Raw genomic sequence first — 23,789 nt, 5'->3', positions numbered from 1 at the left:
TATTATAATTGTCACTTCAGCACAAAATATTGTAATAACAGTGATTCTTCTGCAGAGTACACTTGTCTCTGACTGCTTATAGATGTCTTCTGTGATACTGAATGTTGTATATGACAAATGGATATGAAGGAGACTGGAATTGAAAGAGGACAGTAATTAAAAATACATTAAAAATTGTTGCCTCTTACCTATATTACTTGGCATAGTGTTTGTTAATCTGGAGATGCTATAACCTGTTTTGCTGCTGTTTTTTGAGCAGAAGCAAGATAGTTGTTGTCTTGCTTTCTTCATTATTGTGGAATCTTTGTTTTAGCAATCTTCCTTGGATCTTTCCGAGTGCCTTATGAAGAGATCAAAATGATGATATTGGAAGTAGATGAAACACAGCTCTCAGAGTCCATGATTCAGGTAACAAAAATGGCACTTAAAATCCCAGTATTTCAAGAGAAGCTTCTCAGTAAATAGAAACCCATAACTAAAAAAACCTCTTAATGTAATCTTGACTAATAATTAACTGCAAGAATGTTCTTTTCCTGTGAATGGTAGATTTTTTTTTTTAATTTGTCATACAAATATTTTAATGAAAGCAGCTTGTGTTGTTTTTAACTGCGTTTGAGTTAAGTTTCTTCACAGTGGCTGGTATGGAGTTATGTTTGCATTTGTGCTGAATATGGGGTTGATAATACAGAGATGTTTTTGTTATTGCTGAGCAGGGCTTGCACAGAGCCAAGGCCTTTTCTGCTGTTCATACTGCCATGCTGGCAAGGAGGCTGAGTGTGTATGGGAGATTGGGAGGGGACACAACCAGGACTGGTGACCTCAAATGACCAGGGGGACACTCCAGACCATATGGCATCATGCTCAGTATGTAAAATGAGGTAGAAAGGAGATGGAGTGGTGATGTTCGTCTTTTTAAGTTACAGTTACACGTGATGGGGTCCTGCTCTCCTGAAGATGGCAAAAAACACCTCCCAGCCCATTGGAACCAGTGAATTAATTCCTTTCTTTGCTTTGCTTATGTGCATGGTTTTATCTCATCCTGTGAATATTCTGGCTTTTACCCTTCTAATCTCTTCCTGATCCCACTGCAGGGAGAGTGAGCAAGTGGCTGCTTGGGACTTGGTTGCTGGATGGGATTAAACTTTGACACAACTGAATTTATATTCTCAATTTTCCATATTGTCCACACCAAAATAGAGACTTTTTCTTAGTTACATATGATGTTTTGTTTTCCCCTACATGCCGATTTTTTCTTTGCTTTGTTTTTAGCTCTGTCTTATCTTCTCAAATCTCTGTTTTGTTTGTTTGGTTTGAGTTTTTTTTTTGTTTGTTACAACTGTAACAATCCAATGTCTTGCTCTAGGACGTTTATAGCATTCACCACTTCTCTGCCATGGAGTTTATTTAGGTAGTGTCTTCCCTTTCAATATTATTTTTTTAAAGCACAAAGTCAAAAGAAACTGGAAGTTCTTCTATATGCAGTATTATTTAAGGGTTGAAAAGCTGAAGAATTTAGTGAAATAAAGACAAATGAATCATTTTAGAACCATGAGAAAAATAATTTGGAAGGTGTGTCTTGAAGTCATTTGAGCCAAGGCTCAGCTCAATGCCAGTTCAACTAGAACAGTTTGATCAGGGCCTTTTCCATCAAATTTTTAGTATCTCCAAGGCTGGAGACCCCATTGACTTTCTGGGCACCTTTTCCAGTGTTGAACACTTGTAGTAGAAAATGTTTCTTTTTTTATCTAACTAGAATCTTTTTTGTGATAACTTGTGACCTTGGTCTTGTACACTCCAAGAAGAGCATAATTGTACTTTCTTTTTACCATCTAGTTGGATATTTGCACATATTAAGGGGCCTGTGAGGCTTGCTTTCCTGGAGTTCAACAAAGTGACTTCTCAGTCTGTCCTTGCCTGTCATGTGCCATATTCTTGAGTCATCTTGATGGGTATCATTAAATTTTAAAAGATCTGGCTTTGGAAAAACTATCTGTGTTTTGGATAGGACTCTGGCATGCTGTGATGAACTTCAAATTGCAGTAACTTCACGAATACAAGCCGCATGGACTATAAGCTGCATCGCCGGGTGGTGGCAAACATTTCGTTCTTTGTCCATAAATAAACCGCACCTGATTATAAGCCGCTCTGTTGTTCGCAGCGAGGACCCGCATGCAACAAAGTTGCCAAATAGTAACAGAACTGCAGCATGGCGGGGTTTACTGGCTCGACTAAGGCTATGCAGGCTTGGCCCGCTCAGGGCTGCCGATGGGGCCAGGTACCCCAGCTCGGTGGGGTCGCTCGGCAGGGCTGCTCGGGGCTGGCTACCGCTGCCGCTGGGCTCGCCCGCCCCAGCCCAGCACTACCCCATGGTGGCAGGCAGGAACGGAGCCCGCTGGCACCTGCAGCAGCAGCGACGGGCGGGGATGGAGCCGCCCCGCCGGCACCCGCGGCGGCGGGTGGGGACGGAGCCCGCTGGCACCTGCGGCAGTGGCGGCGGCGGGCGGGGACGGAGCCCCCCCTGCTCCCGCTGCGGCGGCGGCAGGCGGGGGCAGAGCCTACCTGTTCCTGCCACGGCAGGCGGGGGCAGGAGCCCCCCGCTTACCCCATGGGCTGCGGGGATGGCAGCACGGAGTCCCCGCCTCCTCCCCAAGCCGTGGGGATGTCAACACAGAGCCCCCGGCCTCTCCCCCGCCTGAAGGAGGGAGCTCCCCTGCCTCCCTCCCGCTCCCCGCGCTGCCGGCACTGAGATGGACCCACCCACTGCGCAACACAGTAACCAATTTGTAACAAATCCTGGGTTTTACTGGCAGGTGCTCAGCTCGGCACCCTGACTGGCACTTCTGGGGTTTTAAATGTCAGAAAATTATTCACATATTAGCCGCTCCTGAGTGTAAGCCTCATTTCCGGTGTGGGAGCAAAATTTTAGTCAAAATGGTGCGGCTTGTATTCGTGGCTCAAAAATGTCAAAACATAATATATCAATAATTGATATTTACTGTCTATTACTAGTAATGTGGTATAGGTTTTAGATAGCTAATCTCTTCAGCATCCTTAAAGGCATGCTGCAGACACAGGTACCAGTCCCTACTGAAACACGAAAGAAAGTTAAAGGTAGATTGTTTTTTCAGAAACACTATTTTTGCAGGAATGTTGATTAATTAAAACTAATACAGGTATCAAGGTTGCATTTAAGCTCACTGAAATTTAGATTAGCTTGTACCATAACACATAGAATCTTGCATTCAGGTGTCAAAACAAGACAATCTGTATTTGTGTAGTTTTCCTGCAAAATTAATTTCCACCATATCAACATCTTACTGAGGAGGCTGTGCAATGCTCAGCATGCCCTTTTTCTTCCTGCATGCAGTTTTTCCCTTACCTTCTTGTGACTTGGATTTCAAAGATGTTTAATCTTTCTTCAGCAGTTTGGACTTCACTTTCCCTTCTTCATTGAAGAATGAGATGTTTCTCTTAAATATATAAAGGAGCAACCATGAACCATCATCCAGTGACAGTATATACAGTCACTGTGTAATTCTCATTCTTTTGTTCAATGATGAAGTTGATTTTGACTCTGAAATTCTTACTCTAAGGTTATTAAGATGAACATAGTTGATACTTCTAATTTTTTTTTAGTCTAATTTGAACTTAGATCACTTTTTCAAGGTAGAGATGGAATATTCTCTGCTGTTATGTTCAACTTAAATTCTGTCTCAGATAGCCCGTGCTTACTTAAAACTCTCTCATGGTGTTTGATCTTAATGCTGTTTTTCAGTGGTTAACATCTAACTTGTTAGAAAAATTAGGTCCTCAACAATAAAATAAAGCAAACTGTATAAATAAATACTGTATATCAAAAATACAAAAAACTGTTATTTTGACAATTTCTGTGTGTGTTATTTAAAGAAGGAAGAACTTATTTTTGCATTTAAACTCTGGGGAAAAAATCATAAACCATTAATGGGCAGTTAATTAATGGCATACTTTATGTGAAAATACAGTAATCTAAGAAGAGAAAATTTATTTTTGCGGATAATTTTTTTGGTTTTGTATCATTATTTTTAATTTCTTCTGTGGACTATTATTTTCATTATAATTGTATATGCCTTGGGATAAAGAATGTCTAATTTTCAGTATATTTTAAACATCTAACACACCCTAACTGCACTGGAGCTTTGCAGTAGGCATGACTAACAATATCATTGGATATAACCTTTTACTGATAATTTTGTGGCTCTATTAATTGGTATTAACAGTAAAGTATGTTGAAAGTCAGTGTATCCAGTAACCTCTCTATGTAGTTGGCATCAAAATTGAGTCCCAAGTGGTATGGACAGTGGTTTAAGCCCTTTTGTGTTTGCTTATGGAGGGGAGTGAACAATTTTATTTAAGAAAAGGGGAAGAGAAAATGAAGAGCCAAAAGTGAAAAATTATATCCTACAAGAGTACAGTGGTATTAGCAGCTGCTGTAATTGTTTAAAAGTCAGTGGAATGGAAGACAAGTGATCATGTGCACAATATCCTGTATGAACACAGTCATACGGAGTTCATTTTTTTGTCAAGTGATTAATCACTTGAAGACATAAATCAGGTGGAAAATTCAGTGGAATGTAGGCTTCAAATTTAGTTTGTAAGTTTGGATATAATAATATTTGTCAAATGGTTTCACTCAAGTTGCTTGTTTCTGGATAAAACAACCCTGTAATAAGTTTGAAAAAGGGACTGAATTTAAACTTGAAAAAGGACTTAGGACACCCATCTTTCTTTGAAAGTGATAGAACAGTGTGCCCCATTGCTTCAAAAAGTTGGTAACTTAACTTACTAAATAATTTAAAGTATGCAGCTGTATGTCTCTACCTTCAATATTGTTTTCAAGTATGCATTATGACTGTGCTATGAAAATGTGTTTTGTGTGTTTTTTCATTCTGAGATGAGAGAAAGCGTGCATAGGTTTGCAACCGTATCACTAATTTTCTTCAGTCATATAAGTTACCTCAGACAGTATGGTACTTCTTTTGAGGAATTTCTTACTTTCAGCAGGTTTTTTTTGTTTAACTGTAGCTGTTGTGTTCAATGGGTCCTAATATCACTGTTTCTGAATTTGGAAATTTGTTTTATTCCAACTTTTGTTATGCTTAAGAAATAAAATTTATTTTTTCTCCATCTGTCTCCATCGCTCTCCCTCTACCCTGTTTCCGTTAGAAATTAAATCTAGTGCTTAAAAAAGTAAAAACTCCAAAAGTCCTGTTGTAATCCAAAAACTCATTGACTAATTATCGAAGTGGTTTCCGTGACTTAGTCAAAATTCTTTCTCCTGCTTATTCCTTGTTTGATATTCAAAATGTGTTTCATCTGTAGCTGTTCGAAAGCTTTATCTGAACACCATAAAAGCCTCTTTGATATCAACTGCTCCTTCAGTTTTGATTGTGGTTTTTTTTTAATATTCTGATGCTCAGTGTTGAAAATATTCACCTAACACTTGACTGGTTTTGCTTTTTGAAAGTTTTGTGGACAGCTTTCTTCATATGAAAACTATTTCTGCATCAAACAGCATTTTAATTTCAGTAAAGATTGAGAAATTGTATTATATTTAGAGCTGTTTATGGGAATGTTGGATATCAAAAAAAGAAATAGGTGTGTTATGAATTTCTAATTTTAAATATTTCTTTTTACGCTTTGTACCCTTTCATTTTTGCTCAGTGTTACTGATTAAGTGCCAGACATCTTCATCCATAATTAATAAATGTAGTCTTTTTTACAAACATATTTTCCAAATGTAATGATGGTAAGGATATATGACTGCTGTTCCACTAAAAATCAGTTTGGCCATATCCAAATGAAACTCCTGAAGTTTAAGTTTACTTTATTGTTTTAAGCATCATTGTTCATGCATTTTTAATAGTTTTGTCTTTTCTTACCAAAATCTTTATTTGAGCATGGACATTCTGTTCTATCAGTCTATCAGTTCTATCAGATTTAGGGATATTTTTCAGCTACTACTTAAAAGAGTAAAATTCATTCTTGTTAAGCTAAAGAAGTAAATTAAGTAAAGCTTGGTTATGACTTTTTATCTGTCTGACCCCAGAGAGGTAATTTTTATATATTAACTGACAGAATTTCCTGTAAAACAAGGAATTAGGATCTTTAGTGGGTAAAATTAGGGTTTTTTTATGACTTTCAGATGGCAATTCTGTTCATTAACTGAAAGAAATTCTTTTTTGCTCATTGTATATCACCAAAGCTATTTACTTGAAAGGTAATAAAACAAATGTTGGCAACCAAAATGTCTGCCTTTTCCACCAAATAATGGGGGAGTGCTGGAGTTGCTCTTCTTTTTTCTTTGTTGAAATATGGCAATTGGTAGTGGGATGTCTGTGTTTCCTAGACTGGCTTCAGTGTTAAAAGGATTGAATCTTCAGTTCAGTGAAGGAGAGTGATCTTGCCGGTAGGCCAGGGAGTGTTTTAAGAAAGGAGAATATTCTCTCATGTTTTTCTCACTGTGACAGAAGCTTAACCAATGTGTAACCAGAAAAACAAGAGTGATAATCTGAGAAAGGACAGCAGGCTGTAGGGACTCTCAATATTGTCTAGTAGTTGCAGCAGTCATCCTGGGAAGGGACAGAAATGGGCTACTGACTCAAATTATATGCCATAATTAAGTGTTTGAAAAACTTTCCATTTCCAGAACATCTGAAAAGCTGTTTTTAGCCAGCCTAGAAGAACCTAATTAGAGTGGGGTTCAGGTACCCAAATGTGAGTGTCTTTATGTAGATAATGTGTCTAAGTGTTCAGGAAACTCCAGGGAGTCAGAGGAGTCTTCAGATGAACAGTTTGATTCCGTTACCTGTGTTCACAAAACATTCACTTCTATGTGTCCAACCTCCCCATATAGACTTCTGAATTCAGCTGAAGCTGAATTTCACCTCTGATTTACTACTTCTAGCAAGTTTTCAAGCTAAGTAGTAGTGTAAGTAAGTAAGTAAGTAAATAAGTGAGTAAATGTAATGGCTTTTAAATTCTGTTTTGAAATGCTAGAAAATTAATTAATCTTTTTCATAATAGTTTTCATCTAACCTTAGTAATTCCTGCAATTCTTTGGATGGTTATGTTGTACATGAAGTTCTTGTTCTGTTTGCTTTGAAGTGTTCTGTTCGCATAGTGCCTATCAAGCATGTTCTTTCTTCAAAAACAGTTTAAAAAATACTATAGAAATGTGTAGAATCAGTGTCAGGTGCTGGCAGTATTGCATCACTTTTCTTTTAAACCCACAGTTACCTTAATTTGCTATGTACATTCTGCTATCATCAGGGAAGACTGTTGTCTTTGGAGTGTATGGTAATAATGCAGATGCAAATCCATTTGTTTAGAATAAGAGAAGCAACATCTAATCTGAGATTTTTAAACCTATTTCATTTTTCTTTATAGAATTTAATAAAACACCTTCCTGAACAAGAACAACTGAATGCATTGTCCAAGTTCAAGAACGAGTATAGCAATTTGTCTGAGCCAGAGCAGTTTGGAGTTGTGGTGAGTTCTGTTTTATTATTGCCAGGGTTTTTTTTGTCCTTTTTTGAAATACAAATATTATATTAAAACTAATATTATATTATATTATAGAAAAAAAATAGCAGTTGCTTCTTCCTAAAAGTGAAGGGATTCCCAACTGGGAGAAGAATACAAGTGCTGCCTTTCAATTGGATATTGTTGGACATATCTATGGATGTGAAAGGCCTGATTATTGAAATATTGCTGCTGGAATGATTTTGGATTATCTTTGTTTTATAAAGTAATTTACTTTTGCAAAAGAAATCAATCCAAAACTGTAAAAATATTGGTGTTTTCTGTGGCAAAGTTTCACTGGGACATATAGAACTGTTGAATTTCCGTAGCTAAAATAGTTTGGCTTCACTTTTGTTTGCATTAATAAATCTTAACATTTTCACTGAAGTTTTCTACACTTAAGTTTTTCTTTCTATTCTCTACATAAATGAAAAGAAAATAATGTCATAGTGATTATGTTAAGCTATTCTGCCTCCTGCCACCTGTGTTGTATACCATGTTCTGTCAAGAGCACACCTGATCAATTTTCCCTTCCCCCTGAAAAGGTACGTTCGTAATATCTTCTAGGTTGAATTCACCAAAGGAAGACCGGAAGTGAAAAAAAGAAAATGCTAGTTCAATGCTGGCATTTGATGCTTTTTATGGAAATACAGTTTGCTTCTAATTTCTGTATTTCTGTATAATTCATAATTGGTAGTTATTTCATCCAGACAAACTCAGAGTAAGGCTGTGTAGTTTCCTGGTGCATATATCTACACAAGCCTTTGATTTTTCTTGTCCATTCCTGGAGTTTCAACCTAAAGTGGTTATTGCTAAGATTATCTTTTCTGATGGAATTTCTTATGAGGGAATAAATAATACTTATTCAGTTAGATGGAACTGTCAGTTGATGAGAAGACCTAGACCAGTAATAGTGTAGGTAAAGTTTTGCTGCATCTGGCCCAACTTTTCTGATAAATTTGTCTTAAAAAGTTGAGACAATGTGATAACTCAGAAAAAAAAAAAAAGAAAAAAATTTGACAATATCATAAGAGTTCTTATATAGAAAAAAATTGTGGAGCTTCTGTTCTGAAGGAACAACCAGTTTCCCACTGAAAAGTGCAAGTCCATGCTTTTCCTGGTTTTCCATTCGAAACATTTAAAAAAAAGTCCGCAAATGAGACCAAACCCCATCATTAAGTTCAGTTTGTATGGTGTCGCAGCTTCTGTGCATGTAGTAGAGCAAATTTCAGAGAACAAGCTACAGTGTTTATTACATTAAACATTTCTCCTTTCTATTCCAATGAGGGAGAATTTGAATAAGTCACTTTTTTTACTCTGTGAATATGGAATCCTATTCATTTACTTTTCATCAAAGTTCTTCAAGCTCCATCTGGCTCTCTTGTATCTTTTATTTTATTGTTGGTCAGGGAGCAGGTTGAGAAATTTCACTAATTTCTTAGAAAACCACTGTTCATGCTAATGTGAATTTTCACATGATTGCTGGTTTAGTTGGTTTAGTTTATTTTTCCTTAAAAATGTTGTTGTATGCCTCATTTTTTACTCTCAGCTTTAAATGAGGAGGATCAAACTTGAATACAAAATGCAAGACTTGAAATCTTTTAGATGAGTAGAGTTTTACAGCTAAGTTTTTTCGGAGAATTAGGAGATTCCATGTTAATTTACTCTGAAGTTGTGATTAAAGGAACAATTAAACTATTTGACTCCTAAGGAAGAAGCTAAATAGTGAATAAATGGCTAATTACTACTTGTGTGATATTTTTTTTTTATCATGGAAACCCATTATCTTTCAGGCTTTGAATGAAAGTCAAGATTTGATACTCTGAAAGAAACAGCCAGACACTTGGTGAAATATTGGCTTGCTGTGACTGTTACAGTATTGCATGTTTCAAGAAAAGTTAATTAATTCGTTGTTGGCTTAAAGACCTTGAGGGCATGACTGAGCAATTCAGGTTCCCTTCATCAGTGTGGCTTGTGATTTTGGGGTTTTGTTTGGGTTTTTGTCTTATGGTTGTGAGGATTTGTTTTCTTTGTATTCACCCTGTGAGTTGCTTTTGTGGTTTCTGCCTTCTCTTTTTAAAGTTATTTATCATTTTTGTATTTTCTGTTCGTTCAGCAGTAAGTATAAAATAAATCCTTTATGGCCCTTATCTTCTCTTCCAGACTCTGGGTTTTCTTTAGATAAACTACTTTATTTTCTGCTAGGTTCTTTCTTTCACTTACTCCAGGCTGATGTCTCAGAGCATAGATATTATCACCTATTACTGTGGAGCTTTGTTTTTGTTTTAGGGTTGTGGGGCTTTTTTTTGGTGGGGAGGGGGACAGAGAGGGACTTGCACAGATTCATGAACTATTTCATGAAAATTACATTAATTCTGCCCATCTTATTAAAAATTTGTTTTACTATTGTTACCTTATCTTGATTATATATTGAATGTTGTATTTCCTTGCTCAAATTCATGATGAAGTTGCTTGTGCTCGACAAAAAATACTCAATAGCTTTTTGTTTTACCATAGTTCTTGCTTTTTACTTGGTTTTACTTACAGCAGTAAACTTCCTCCAAAACTTTTTAAAAACTTCCTTAACCTTCATATTATTTTCTTGGTGGTTTCATTGATTACGACAGAATCAGAGAATATTCTCAGTTGGGAGGGGTCCACAAGGATCAAGTCCAGCTCTTAAGGGAATAGCCCATATAGGGATCGAACCCACCACTTTGTCTTTGCTAGCACCATGCTGAATCTTTTATAAAACTTGATAATGATGAAGATTATCTTTGTGCAATATGAAACCCACTGGAGATGAATCATCTAGATGTTCATCTTGGTAACTGTAGAGAGAAGGTTGTGTTTTGGTGGATTTTGCATTTTTAACCTGGTTCTTTTATCAATGGACCGTATAAATATTATGTTGCTTTAGGACTTTTGCAATGTTAATTTATTTTGTAGGTAGTTCTTTCCTACTAAGAAAAAAGTATTGTTTTAGAGAATATTTTTTTCTAATTTTTGGTCATCATATCAAATAAATGTTTAAGGAGTAGATAATTTAGTAATGATAATCTCATTTGTTTTCAGTGGAATTGATATAATAACTGCTAGTTAGATTTATTGATCATCACTGATACTTTGAGTGCAGTAATCTGTTTAATGGATTTTTACTGAAATTTTACCATACCACTGGTCAATATATTGTTCATAAGGAATTTATGTACAAGTATCTTCCAGCTGTTCAGAACTTGAATGTTCTGAATTCTCATAGAATTCTATTCTATAATTCGATGAACACTTGTTTATTTACAGTGCCTGTAATTCCTTGTGGTGTAAAATAGTTCTAGACCATATTAAATTTATTATATGGTTTGATATCCATAATAGTAATCCCATTTAAGAAATCAAAGTTCTGATGCTCTTTATCAGGCATCCCTGTGCTTCTAGGTCTGAGATTTCAGCACATTTTGAAGAAGGCACAGAGGTGCAAGGCAATATGGCAATGTTTGGTTCCATATCAGATGGTTCCAGATATTTGCTGCAGCCCCCTCTCCTCCCTCCCCAGTGTCTTGTAATGGTAGTTCCCCAACTTTGCAGCACTACACATCTGCCTCTCCTCCCTCTCTTACCCACACAGCGATGCTGAGTCTTCAGGCCTACTCATGCCAACATATTTTAACAGTTTGTTGCACTAGGAACCATTCCAAAAGTAGTTCTGAATGATAATGTTGCATGCGTAGAGCTGAATCCAGTAGTGAATTCCAGCATGAGACAACTGGAACAGGTTGTCCAGAGAATGTGGATGCTCCATCCCTGAATATTTTCAAGGCCAGGTTGAACAAGGCTCAGAGCAACCTGGTCTAATGAAAGGTGTCCCTACAGTGTCAAGGGATTTGAAACTAAATTACCTTTAAGATTCCTTCCAACACAAAAGATTCTATGATTTTATGTAGCCTCATTAGTACCTGTAATCCTTAGTGGTATAAAATAGTCCTGGTCTATGTTAAATTTTTTATATGGTTTGAAATCCATAGACACACTTCCATTTAAGAAATCAAAGTTTTCATATTTTTTATAAACACTTCTAATGTAAAAAATTTCTAATGCTTGACAGGATGTTATTTGTAGACATTTGACCTCTGGCATAGGCATGTGTACTAGCATTCTTACATATGAGAATACTGTTTCAAGAGCCACATGTGATAGCTCCTGCTGTCTTTCTTTTCTGATAATCTGAGACATTCAGAAAGATGTTCCCATATTGTCTGGTAGTAAAAAAAAGGAAACAGATTTTTCCTTGATCACTTATATTTGCTCAAAGATAAAATTGAGGGAATTACAAAATATTGTTTCAGAAATAATTAATGTTCAGACCTTGTGAAATTTACTGACAGCTAACCTAAATAGAATTTGGCAAGCAGTTCTCATGTGGCTTCACAGCTTGTTCACTGATGGATGTGTTTTTAATGAGTTCATACCAAAGGAAAAGATTTCACTAGAGTAAATTGAAGATTAGAGTGAGGCCTGATGAAGGCTAGTTTGTCTTAAATAATTCAGCAGACACTTAAATTGATCAATTCAATATTCAGCTGGTAGTTTCACCTGTATGTTCTCATTGAGGAAAACTCAAAATGTATTAATGTTTTCTCACTGTTGTCTGGAAAATACATACTATCACTGTTTCTGCAGAGGTGTACTCTGCCTTTCATAATACTTGATGCTTTGGACAGAGCCATACCTGGTGACATTTCAGTCTGTTTAAAATTCTGAAGTGCTGAGGTGCATCTGGGCTGTGAGATATTTTGATTGTGTTAATTTCTATCTGCAAACCATATATTCTGTGTCTTCTAGATGTCATGTATCTGCTACTCTGCCTCGTCAGTGTTCCCTATCAGTATTTCCAGCCTTTCCAGGAATGTTGCCAAAAATTAACTTTCTATTATATGCCATCTGTGAGAGTTAAAAATTTTTATGACAAGTTGCAGTCAAGTTGCCTATGTTGTTGAGAACATCCCTAACTCCTGTAATGTTGACGTATTTCAAACCTTGAACCTAGGTAAGGGTGGAGAGCAAAGCTCCAGAAATACCTTCTGAAAATGGCCATCATGAATGATCTGCACTGATCTGACTGTTTGCAAGTGCCGTTGGATTGGCTTATATTACTTTCATTGCATCAGTGAAAGACTGTGATGCCATATTATAGATGAGTTCTCCTATAAATGCCTCAATACCAGCAGGTCTTACTCTTATCTCTAGTTCCAGTAAAACCATTTTGGGTAGTTAATCTAAAAAACAGTTTAAAAAATTTTGTCTTATGGTTGTCTGGTATTAATTCAGATGGCCAAGTTGGTGCTTGTTGTTTGTTCTGGCACACACCGAGACTATCTCAATTTTCTCTTGGCAGATAGTGCTACAGCTTCAGAGCAGGAATCTTATTTCTCCGAAGGGTCCCCATCTTTTGCTTCTGGCCATTCACTTAGCACATTCTGTCAAGAACCTGTCCTGGATCTGTTCTTTAGTTTTTGAGTAAAATGTAATGTAAGCAACCCTCTAATGTTCATGTCATGCTTTACACATCATAAGGAAAACACTTCTGTGTTGAGTAAGGACAATGATCCTGCTGTTATGACTCAGCAACTTCAAGGATTTCTTGGAATTTAGCCACCTAAATTGTGTTAGGTGTCCAAATGACTGACTAGTGTAGGGCAGCTGTGCTGAAGAAACCTTGAGGCTGATCAGTACTTCTTAAATCCCTAGAGCCTGAAATTAATATGCAGATATTTCACCTGTTCTAGCTTCAGACTTCAGAGCTTAATGCAGCTCCAAGAGCTGTAGGATTTGCTTTGCCTGTGATCCTTTGGTACAACTGAGGAACTTTCTCCAAAACATGTAAACTGTCTTCTGCAGCATTCCTTTGTGTGACCTGTCAGACTGTTTTTGCCACAAATTAACTGTGGTTCCAAACACACTGAATAACCATATGGATAAAACAACCCCAGTCATTACTAAATTCATTATTGACAGGGCTACAGATGCTCTACAGTGGAATGTATTTTTTCTTTACCTGTCGTGATCATAGACACATATCTTCCTTCTTAGGAAATTAGCTGGGACACAACCTCTTGAATCAATAGAGAAGATGATACCAGATATGAATTGTTGGAGGCCTGAACTTTTTTGAAATGAGTCATGTCTGTCACATCGAAGACATCAAATTCCCCTTTTATATGGGAGTTTTTATGATGGTTCAACCTGATGGGTAGTACTAAATTTGCTGTCATGATTTTGAGACATTCTCATCCAGACCTTGATCATGTGTCATCATGCCCATATTTTGGGATATTCCTTATGGTAGAGTTTTCATTAGGAGGTAGATTCCTAGTAGTAACCAGACAAAAAATGAGGCATTTATTTTAAAGTCAGGTTTATCAGATTTTTGGATCTGGAACACAGTTACATCTGATTTACTTTTAGAAACTTTTCTCTATTTGGTTTGATACTATAATATTTGATTTTAAATTTCTCAAGGACATCTGCACTTGACTTTTGGTGTTAATTTATTTATTATTGCTACCTGTATGGATTAGAGGTTTTACAGAGGATTTTTACCAATCTTAAACTCTTGACTTGGTTTCCCACGAGGAAAGCTTTTCAGTCTAGTAGCATCTGCTCCATATGTGTCTTTTAATGAAAATAGCCTTTCAGACATCTGTTAGGCCTGCTAAAAATAGAAGAATTTGGGAAATTCGGACCCTCCCCTTCTTGGAAGATTTCTTTTTAGGAAAATATCTTTGTCTGGTTTCAACTTGGAAAAACAAAAGCTATCCGCATTTCATACTGATCAAGATATCAGTACATCTAATTGTATTTTTTGGATAAGACAAAAAAACCAAACAATAGACTACTTTCTTTTCATAGAACTTACCTTCCTGTGAATTTCTGCATGAAGACTGTAAATTCAGCTTATTTTGACAGCTGTGTTGTAGCCCCACTGGCAATTCTGAGATCTGCTCACTGACCTTGCTGGGCCATCTTTGTTGAACATAATGCGAACCAAAACAGTACCAGGGATTTTCTGCACTGTGAATCAGTTCGCTGTCATTCACAAGACAAGAGAAAGCTGCCTGTGTGCAGCTAGGAATTAATTGATAAATGTTGTCCCTGTGTCACTTACAATACACTGCCTTGTATTCTGACCTAAATATCGTTTAGGAAAATATTAGATTTTCAGGAAATTTAGTCAGTAGTTCAAATTCAAGCTGTTTATAATTCAGGCTAGAGAAGCAGAGTAACAGGACATGCTCTCTATCACTGCTAATAAAGCTGAAAAGTCATTAGTTCAAATGTTTGCATATATACATACATATATATGTGTATCTATATCTGATCTATATCTATATCTGTCTCTATCTAAACTTGATTTCTCTGAAGTAATTTTAATTTTATGTTGGCAGTTCTTGACTTTATTATCATTTCCTTAAAGGAAAAGAGTGTATCAAAAGTGAAGAAAGATTAACTACTTCCATGTATCCTTAAAAACATGTCAACAAAAATGCTGATTTTTATTGTGAATTGACTTCCTATATTGTGAAATAATGTTTGATCTTTCCAGAATGCTGCTGGTTTTCACTAAGATTTAGGCATGTTAGCTGTCCTTTTCAAATTGAGCAGGATGTTCTTTTATCTTCTTTAAACTTGATAAAATATCTTTTAAGGTATCAGGCCTTCTGTATTTAATTTTTTTTTCCTGCTTTTCAAGTGCCTGGGTCAAAAGATAAGTGTCAGGAATTTTTTCCTCTGCACTCTTAGGAGTTCACTGATGCTGCAGTGGTGAAAGCCATACACTTTCCACAGGGAATGGTATTCCAGTTTGCTCTCTTTAGTCAGCTTGGCTGTAACTGTTATTTTACTTTTTGGATGAGAACATTTTCAGGTGGTCTGACAACCTCAGCACTGTTACTCCTTTTAAAGAAAATATGAAGCTGAAATGCTTGCAGTGTTTTTCTCTATGAGCTTGTGACAGGAATGAAACCCCTTCAGTGATCAAATGTAGTGTCAAGGAAACTTCTGAGATGCTTTCCTTTACTTGACATCAACAGAAAAAGATAGTGAGAGTACACATATATCAGATTGCACATTCGTGTAGTTGCCTTGTGATTTATGCTGTATTTGAGAGAAAAACCTGTCTTTGCTCTTGGATGTGAGATCTCTGAGAGCTGCTGCTGAGTGGCTCAACTCATAGTGAGTCTCTTCTTATTACTTAAAAAGTAGAACAATTCATTACCTATATGCTGAGTTCTCTAACATGTACAGGTTTTTACTTCTGCTTGCTGTTTTAGTTATTTGGATAGTTTGTTTTCGGAATTCCACTATCTAAACTGAAGTAAACTTACGTCCTTATATGCTGATTATGAAAAAATATAGGGAATTAACATAATATGACCAGCATTGCAACACTGAAATTCTTAGCATCTCTTGTGGTAGGGTGTATGGATTTTACAGTTTGAATATAACTGTGAACTACATGTCACAAAAAAGCCATATAATACTTAAGGGAACTGCATCTCTTCCCTTCTCAATTATTGACTTAGCGAACAGGTAAAGGAGTAATACCAACTACATGCATTGTGCATGGATTTCAGACCATTTTCAACAACAACAAAAAAATAATGCTAGTAATAACAATAATAAAAAACCAGTGGCATTTCTGATGTGTTTCTGGCAATTATTTAGATTATATCTTTTTGTATTCAGCCTTAAGAATTACATACTTACATACCGGACGTATGAATTTCTTGTAGTTCAAGTGGTTCTGGTTAAAACTTTGCTCCTTTTATGCAGATGTTCATGCTCATTTTTGTGCAACACATCCTTGTGGTCTAAAGTGCATGATTATTTCAGTTTCAAGGATCTGCCTGTCTGAAAAGCCAAGAGTCAATAGATGATATACCTTCTAGTGATTCTGTAGCATATTGAGTTCAATACTATTTAAAATCAATGCAACTTACACTGTATTTTTTTTAGTTTCTATAGTTTAATATTTATGATCATCTCTATTGCACCCTGAGTAGGGTATTAAATACTAAAAATCTGGCTAATTTCAGTGGAATGTTGTGGGAGTTTTTTTCTGGTCTAGTCTCAATTTTTTTCTGGATAGCTTTAGGGCAAAATTTAAAATCAAATACATTGTTCTCAAGATGCTGAGAAGTAGTAGTACATATACAAATTTAGTAAGATAATTGAGGAAAAGGAGTTAATAGTAATTCCTCCTGATAGACCTGGGAGAATGATTATGACACCTCTGTTCACTACCTTAACATTCTTTTATGTAGTTATTCTTAAATTACAGTAATTTCACGATTATAAGCCGCACTGAGTATAAGCCGCACTTCCAGGTGCCAGCAACTTTTCGTTCTTTGTCCATATATAAACCGCACCTGATTATAAGCCACACATTACAATACAGAGTGTGATAAAAGGTATCTATTCTATCACCATCTGTTGAGGGTGGGGGCAGTGATCCTCATCTCCATGGCAGATATTCTGCTAATGAGCCATCCATTGAAACCAGGTGGGGCATTGTTCTTTATCTTTTCACAACCCATCCTTCCTTCAGCGAGTCATTTTCTGCTAATGGCCCATTGACTCCCACTGTGTGACTGATAAAATTACTTCATCCAATTGGAAGTTGCTCCAACCAGGGGGAAGAGCCCAACATTTCTTACCAAAATAAAAACAGAGGTTTTGGGACACTAAGGTAGCCCCTTTCTCCACTGGACTCCAGAGGAAAACCGGATTTCTCCACATCACCACTGGACCTCCAGAGGGAAACTGTACCTTCTACAGGAGCACTGCTCCAACTGAACCACATCTATCACTGCAAGAGGATCCAGCCACCATTTAATGGGACTGCTACCAACACCCTGCCTGACAGGGTGTCAGGGTATACTCTGACTTTGTCAGGGTTTGGAGTTTGTTTCTTTGTAGTACTGTATTTCTATTTTAATTTCCCTAGTAAAGAGCTGTTATTCCTAATTCCCATATCTTTGCCTGAAAGCCCCTTGATTTCAAAATTATAATAATTTGGAGGGAGGGGGTTTACATTCTCCATTTCAAAGAGAAGTTCCCGCATTTCTCAGCAGACACCTGTGCTCCAAACTAAAACAGCAACTTTTCCTTCTTTGTCCATATATAAGCCGCACCTGATTATAAGCTGCACTTCGAGTTCAGACAAAAATTTTAGTCAAAATGGTGCAGCTTATAATCGTGAAATTACTGTAGGTATAAAGTTGTTAGAGTACCTTATTAATTTCATGTGGAATTTAGGTATTGCTGTTTCTATTTTGCTGTGAAATGCTCTGCTCAAATTCAAGACCCATTATCCTTATTTATTCATTATTCAGTAAGAATTTTACCACACTTATTGGGTACTGTTTTGTGTAAGAACAGAATATCTCCCTACAGTTGGTACTGAGCTAATAATGTTAAAAGTGTACATTTTAAGTGTTTTATTTGATGACCAGACTGGAGGCAGTCAGTGGACTAAAGTGCAACAGTTGATTTTCAACCTAGGTTAATCTGAGAGACATCCTGATTATGTGCTTTGCTGTATGATGAAAACCAAAGTACAGTCAGTGGAAATTATTTCTTATTTTGCATCAAGATTTTTGACCTGAACTAAAATACAAATGGTATGTTTATTTCAGTGAGACGCCATCATGTGGCTACAACAGCTATGAAGGCATTTCTGAAATGGCCTAGTGGCATAAAATGTTAACTCTACCTGATTTTATTTTCTTCTACTGTCACAGTAAAACCAATAAAATAGATTGTAAATTCCATCCTCTTCTGCTTCTGTATCAAACCCTTTGGACAAGACAGCCTTCTGTTTCACTTTATACTGAAAATGGATGGAGTGTCACCATTATCCTTTACACTGAGTCTCCTGGGACAACCAGTGCCATATGAATGTTGCACTGTCAAAGGAATTTTCCCATCGGTAGACTAGATCTGTGTTGAGAAATGCTCTGTAAAACCTTAGGTATCACTGTAGTTTTGAGGGGGATATGTCCTATTTAAAGGCAAAAGTTTAAGGCCATTTTATGAAGCCTACTGCTTTGTAGGAGAAGTGCCAATATTATTGCTTCTTTCTTGCATGGAGATGTACTGGTAGCTGGAAACAATGTGTTCCTTATTCAGAAAAATAAAGTGAAAACTTAGTTTAAGATTCTGGGAATTGTAAAGAAATTAGTCTTGAACCTTGCCTTGAGATGGAAATAGGCACGTATGAGGAAGGAGATCTTAGGGAATTCATGAAATTGATGAGAAAACAGGGATGGGGAAAAGCAAGATAAGCAACTCATTGAATAATTTTTTAGTGTTTCTATGTGGATGTAGTAAATGATGTGCAAAGTATGTCTAGAGTGAGAATTCAGTGACCTAGTATATAAGAAGATCAAAATTTGTGTTGAAAATACGTGATCAGTAAACCATAGAGAAAGCCAAGTCTTTTGTGTGTGATCTACAGAAGCTATTTTCCTGAGAGCATTCAGCTGCACCTAATGAACGGTATTAGGTTAGTATACAGGGGTGTAGGGGGTATGAATATTGGTATATATTAGTGCATACTATATTAGGTGTTTCATAGCTGAGATTTTTTTCAAGACTGTTATTTTCCTGCAAGTTTATAATAGGCTCTTATTGACATCAGCTTTCAAATATTTGCACCAGAAAATGAGATTTGTCTTGTTTTGATACATCCAGAGTTATACAAAATTTGTGAACTACTTTCATTCCTTTGCAACTACTGGGTCCATAAACTTGGATTAGTTTTATAGGATTTGCTATATGAGTTGACAGATGTGATATATGATGACACTTTATCTTTTATTGCTTACACATACTAGTTATTTGGAAAGGATGGGGGCAGTTCCTATTAACCACAAGATGGGATTTCAGCTGCTTACCCAAGTGTCTCTCATTCATTCATTCATTTGCTATCAGTTATAGCAGATATATTGCTTCTTCAAGCCTGTCACACCAATAAATCATTTCAGAGCGTATGCATTTGTACAGTGCCAAAGTGTACCATGAATTTTAAAGGAAATCTTCTATTTTTCTTTCCAATCAGATGAGCAACGTGAAGAGACTACGGCCACGGCTCAGTGCTATTCTTTTTAAGCTTCAGTTTGAGGAGCAGGTGAACAACATCAAACCTGACATCATGGCTGTCAGTGCTGCCTGTGAAGAGATAAAGAAGAGTAAAAGCTTTAGCAAGCTGCTGGAACTGGTATTGCTAATGGGAAACTACATGAATGCAGGTTCTCGGAATGCACAGACCTTTGGATATAATCTCAGCTCGCTATGTAAAGTGAGTTTTGAAATGTCCATGTTGAGTATTACATTCACTTATTTTTTTTTTAATTATGCTACATAAGTACTCTGGTTCTGATGTTTTTCCTGCAGTTAATTATTTCCTTACTGTTTTTTCCTTATTATTGGCATTAGTTGATGGTTTAAACAGTACAGCTAATCCATGAATAGTCATCTTAAAACTGATTTGTATTTAATCACTTTTAAGTGATTCTATTTTGAGGGAATGATAAAAAACCTGAACTAAATAAGGTTATGTAATGACCTGATCTCTATGATCGTAGTAGTTTAGTAATTTTAGCATGTCTGAGCACTTCTAAGACATCTATCACAGTTTAATATGTTTTAATACAGTTATGTTTTCTTTTGGACATGAATTTACTCCTTATGTGATTCTCTTCTTATGTTGCTCAGTTTGATTAATTTCTTACTTCATCTGATTTTTCCTAAATTTTCATTCTTTCAACTTTTGTATAAGGTATATCCAAGAAGGTGTCTATACTTTTCTGGGTGTTAATTTATAATCCATTCTAATGCTAATAACCTTTCCCATATTTAGTGATGTTATTTTTTTCCTGTGTTCTCTGGGGTGTTACCACATAATCTTCAGAGTGCACATATAGTTCTTATAAGGAAGGAATTATTTGAAACTTCGTATGTGCTCTTTGTCTTTCTGTTTCTTTATCTTTTGGCACAAGAGAAAACACAATATGTTAACTTCTACATTCATGAAACTAATCACCCTTATTCTGCCATATTTCAGAACAATTCTTTCGCTGAGTGTTGAATGTGATACCTACGACATAAATATTCATAAAGAATAACTTACGTAAAGAATAACTTACATTCTTTCGCTAGTCTAAAGTTAGCATTACACATGAGTCATCCACCTAGAGTTAATACATTGTACATGAAGTGATTGAGTTAAAAATGCAACTTGTTGAGAAACATATTTAGAAAGAAGATACTAAAGGTTCTTTCTCCAATTAGGTGCATTTACTTAAGTATGATTTTGCAAGGATCTGTCCTCCGTCTGGTTATAGTCCCTGTATTTTTAATACACAAGACAAAAAAATATATTTATGATAATAATGTGAAGATAATTAATATAAGCAATTTGCAGAGCAGGATCAAAAGTCAGAATTTATCTTGGAGAAATAATTTATTAAGATCTAGAATATGAAGATTTTGAAGATAACTGTACAGTACTAGGTATAGGAGAGAGAATTTATGTATATAGATAATGAAAATATGTATTTAATGGCAGAGAGCAGCCACGAGTAATCTCAGAAGAGAGACACAATATTGATATGCTAATACGCAATCATTCGTTAAATACTGATGTATTTAACTAATATGCATGTTTATAACACAGGTTCATATTTATAGCTAACTTTTGTTATGTATCACAGTGTTTACGTGTACCACAGTGTCATATTGTAGAAATTTTTTGTGGTGTTATTGAGACATCTTTCACTGAGATTCCCAATACAATAGAAGTAACATATTTTATAGCATTGCATACAATAATAATCCTAAAATATATTTTTTGGTTTTGATATATATGTGTTCCATTTCCTGTTTATTTGGAAAATTGTGTTTCACATTGTTATTAATCCAGTTTTCTGAAGGAAAACGTGCATGCTCTGGGAGAGTATATATCAGCATAGTAGCATTTTGGTCTTTGAAAATAAACAGACATTTTAGAGTTACAGTAATTTCACGACTATAAGGCGCACCCTTTTGACTAAAATTTTGGCCCGAACCTGGAAGTGCACCTTATAGTCCGGTGTGCCTTATATATGGACAAAGTTTGGAAATTTGCCAACCCGGAAGTGTGAGCTGCGAGCCGCGGGGGAGCCGGCAGGGCCGTGGCTGCCAGATACAGGCGAGCCCGGGGGCCCACGGCGCCCCTCCTGTTGGGTACAGGCGGGCCTGGGGGCCTGTGGCTGCCAGGTACAGGCGAGCCCGGGGGTCCGCGGTGCCGTGGCTGCCAGGTTGAGGCAGGGCCTTGGCCAGCAACCCCGTGGGTGGAGCCGGCGGTGGATCCTTGCTGCAAAAAAAAGTGCGCCTTATAGTCCGGTGCGCCTTATATATTGACAAAAGTTTGGAAATTTGCCGACACCCGGAAGTGCGCCTTATACTCCGGTGTGCCTTATAGCCGTGAAATTACTGTAATTATGAAATGTCAATACTGTGTTAAGGACTTTGTGCCTTGATATTCAGATGGACAAATCTTTGTACAATTGTGGCAGACCTTTTTATACTCATGTTTACTTTGTGCCTACATGATTGTATACTTTTTCTGCTAATTTTTTTAATGTAGAAATAGTTCTTATGTAGTGAAGAAACACTTCCATTTGTGATTTCATTTTCTATTTATAAAAATGTCTTTGATTTAAAAGAATGTTTTAGATGAAAGACCATAATAGGAGTGTTTGTCAGTATCAATTGTTAATGTTTTTACACAAGTAGTGCAAGTTTTAAAGTGTCCAAGCTTGAAAATAATTTTATATGTATAAAGAGCCCAGAAAGAAAGGTTTATGCTTAAGAATTCTCCAAGTCAGTGTTTTTAAACAAGGAGACCTATGAAGTCTTATTTACTGTATTGAGAACTGATAACAAGAACTTGTGCATGTTGAGGTTTTGTAGCTTCCACTACAGAAGTATTTTTAGGCTACAGTTACTTCCATTTATAAAGAAGGAAATAATGTAATCCAGTGGATTATGTGCATTATATATAGCTAGATTTTGCTGATTTAACTTGCTTTTCTTCTTGTACTTTCATGTGCTTATTCACAGTTTTGTAAATATTCCTGTATTGTTAAAATAATTACATTTTTAAAAGAAATGTGTGTACTGTTTTTGAATACTGAACACAAATATTGCATAGAATGAAAAAATATTTAGTGTGACCTTTCTAGGTAATTTTAGCAAGGGGGAAATGAAACAACCCATTGCTGTCTTTAAAAAAATGTACTACTCTAACAGTTTGTTCTTTCCTTTCTTGGATGAGTAATTGCTAATATATATCAATTATTAAAATGACCATAAATAAATTTTTTTCTCCATGTTTTTACATTTCTTTTTTTCCCCCACCCAGCTGAAGGACACAAAATCAGCAGACCAGAAAACAACGTTGCTCCATTTTCTGGTAGAAGTGTGTGAAGAAAGCTATCAGGATGTCCTGAATTTTGTTGAGGATTTTCAGCATTTGGATAAAGCTAGTAAAGGTTTGTGTAACTGACTGAAAGTTTTGAATTTGACATGTTGTAATGTCTTGTGTATAAAGTGATGATTATTTTTACTAACAATATTTAAAAAATAGATATTAATAGTCAATATCACAGATCAGTAAGTTGAGCTGCTGTGAATGGTCTTGAAGATACTTATTGTTTGTCCTCTAACATTTATTACAGGACTTCCCATTGTATTTCTTGTAACATATCTTTTAGAAACATTTCCTGTACTGAATTTCTTTTAAAAGTTCTTTTCTGTTACCAAATCTTAATTCCAGTCTTTGATCATTTACACAATAAGTGTATCACTCACTGTCTTCTAATTCAGACATGTAAAAAGGCTGTCATGGCATCACTTTATTTTGTTTTATTTTTTTTTCAAAAAATGAACAGTTTTTTCATCCCTACATGTATCTTTTTCATGTAAGAGTAATGTTGGAAATCTGGAAAAATTTGTAGTTTCATCATGCAATATAGAATATGGAAAATCTCTGTATAAGCACTAACCAGAGATGTTTAAAATTAGTTTCTTAATTTAAAGTGCCTTTTCCACATTTTATCAGTTTAAGTAATTTAAACAGACAAAGCATAGAAGTAGAAATTGATGCTACCTTAGCACTGTCCTACTCT

General features: G+C 36.1%; 1 protein-coding gene across 1 annotated transcript in view; it reads left to right on the top strand.

The window, feature by feature from the left end:
• The window catches only part of DIAPH3 (diaphanous related formin 3), a 201,019-nt gene that overhangs the window by 66,374 nt on the left and 110,856 nt on the right, over nt 1–23,789 (top strand). The window contains exons 17-20 of the mRNA XM_033053447.1: nt 314–408; nt 7,426–7,527; nt 19,679–19,918; nt 23,024–23,153. Coding sequence (XP_032909338.1) covers nt 314–408; nt 7,426–7,527; nt 19,679–19,918; nt 23,024–23,153 — 567 coding nt within the window. The remainder of the gene's footprint in view (nt 1–313; nt 409–7,425; nt 7,528–19,678; nt 19,919–23,023; nt 23,154–23,789) is intronic.

This window comes from Catharus ustulatus, chromosome 2 (genome assembly GCF_009819885.2).
Source record: "Catharus ustulatus isolate bCatUst1 chromosome 2, bCatUst1.pri.v2, whole genome shotgun sequence".
Classification (NCBI taxonomy): domain Eukaryota; kingdom Metazoa; phylum Chordata; class Aves; order Passeriformes; family Turdidae; genus Catharus; species Catharus ustulatus.
Note: the sequence above shows the minus strand (reverse complement) of the source record. Positions and strands in the feature narration are given on the sequence as shown.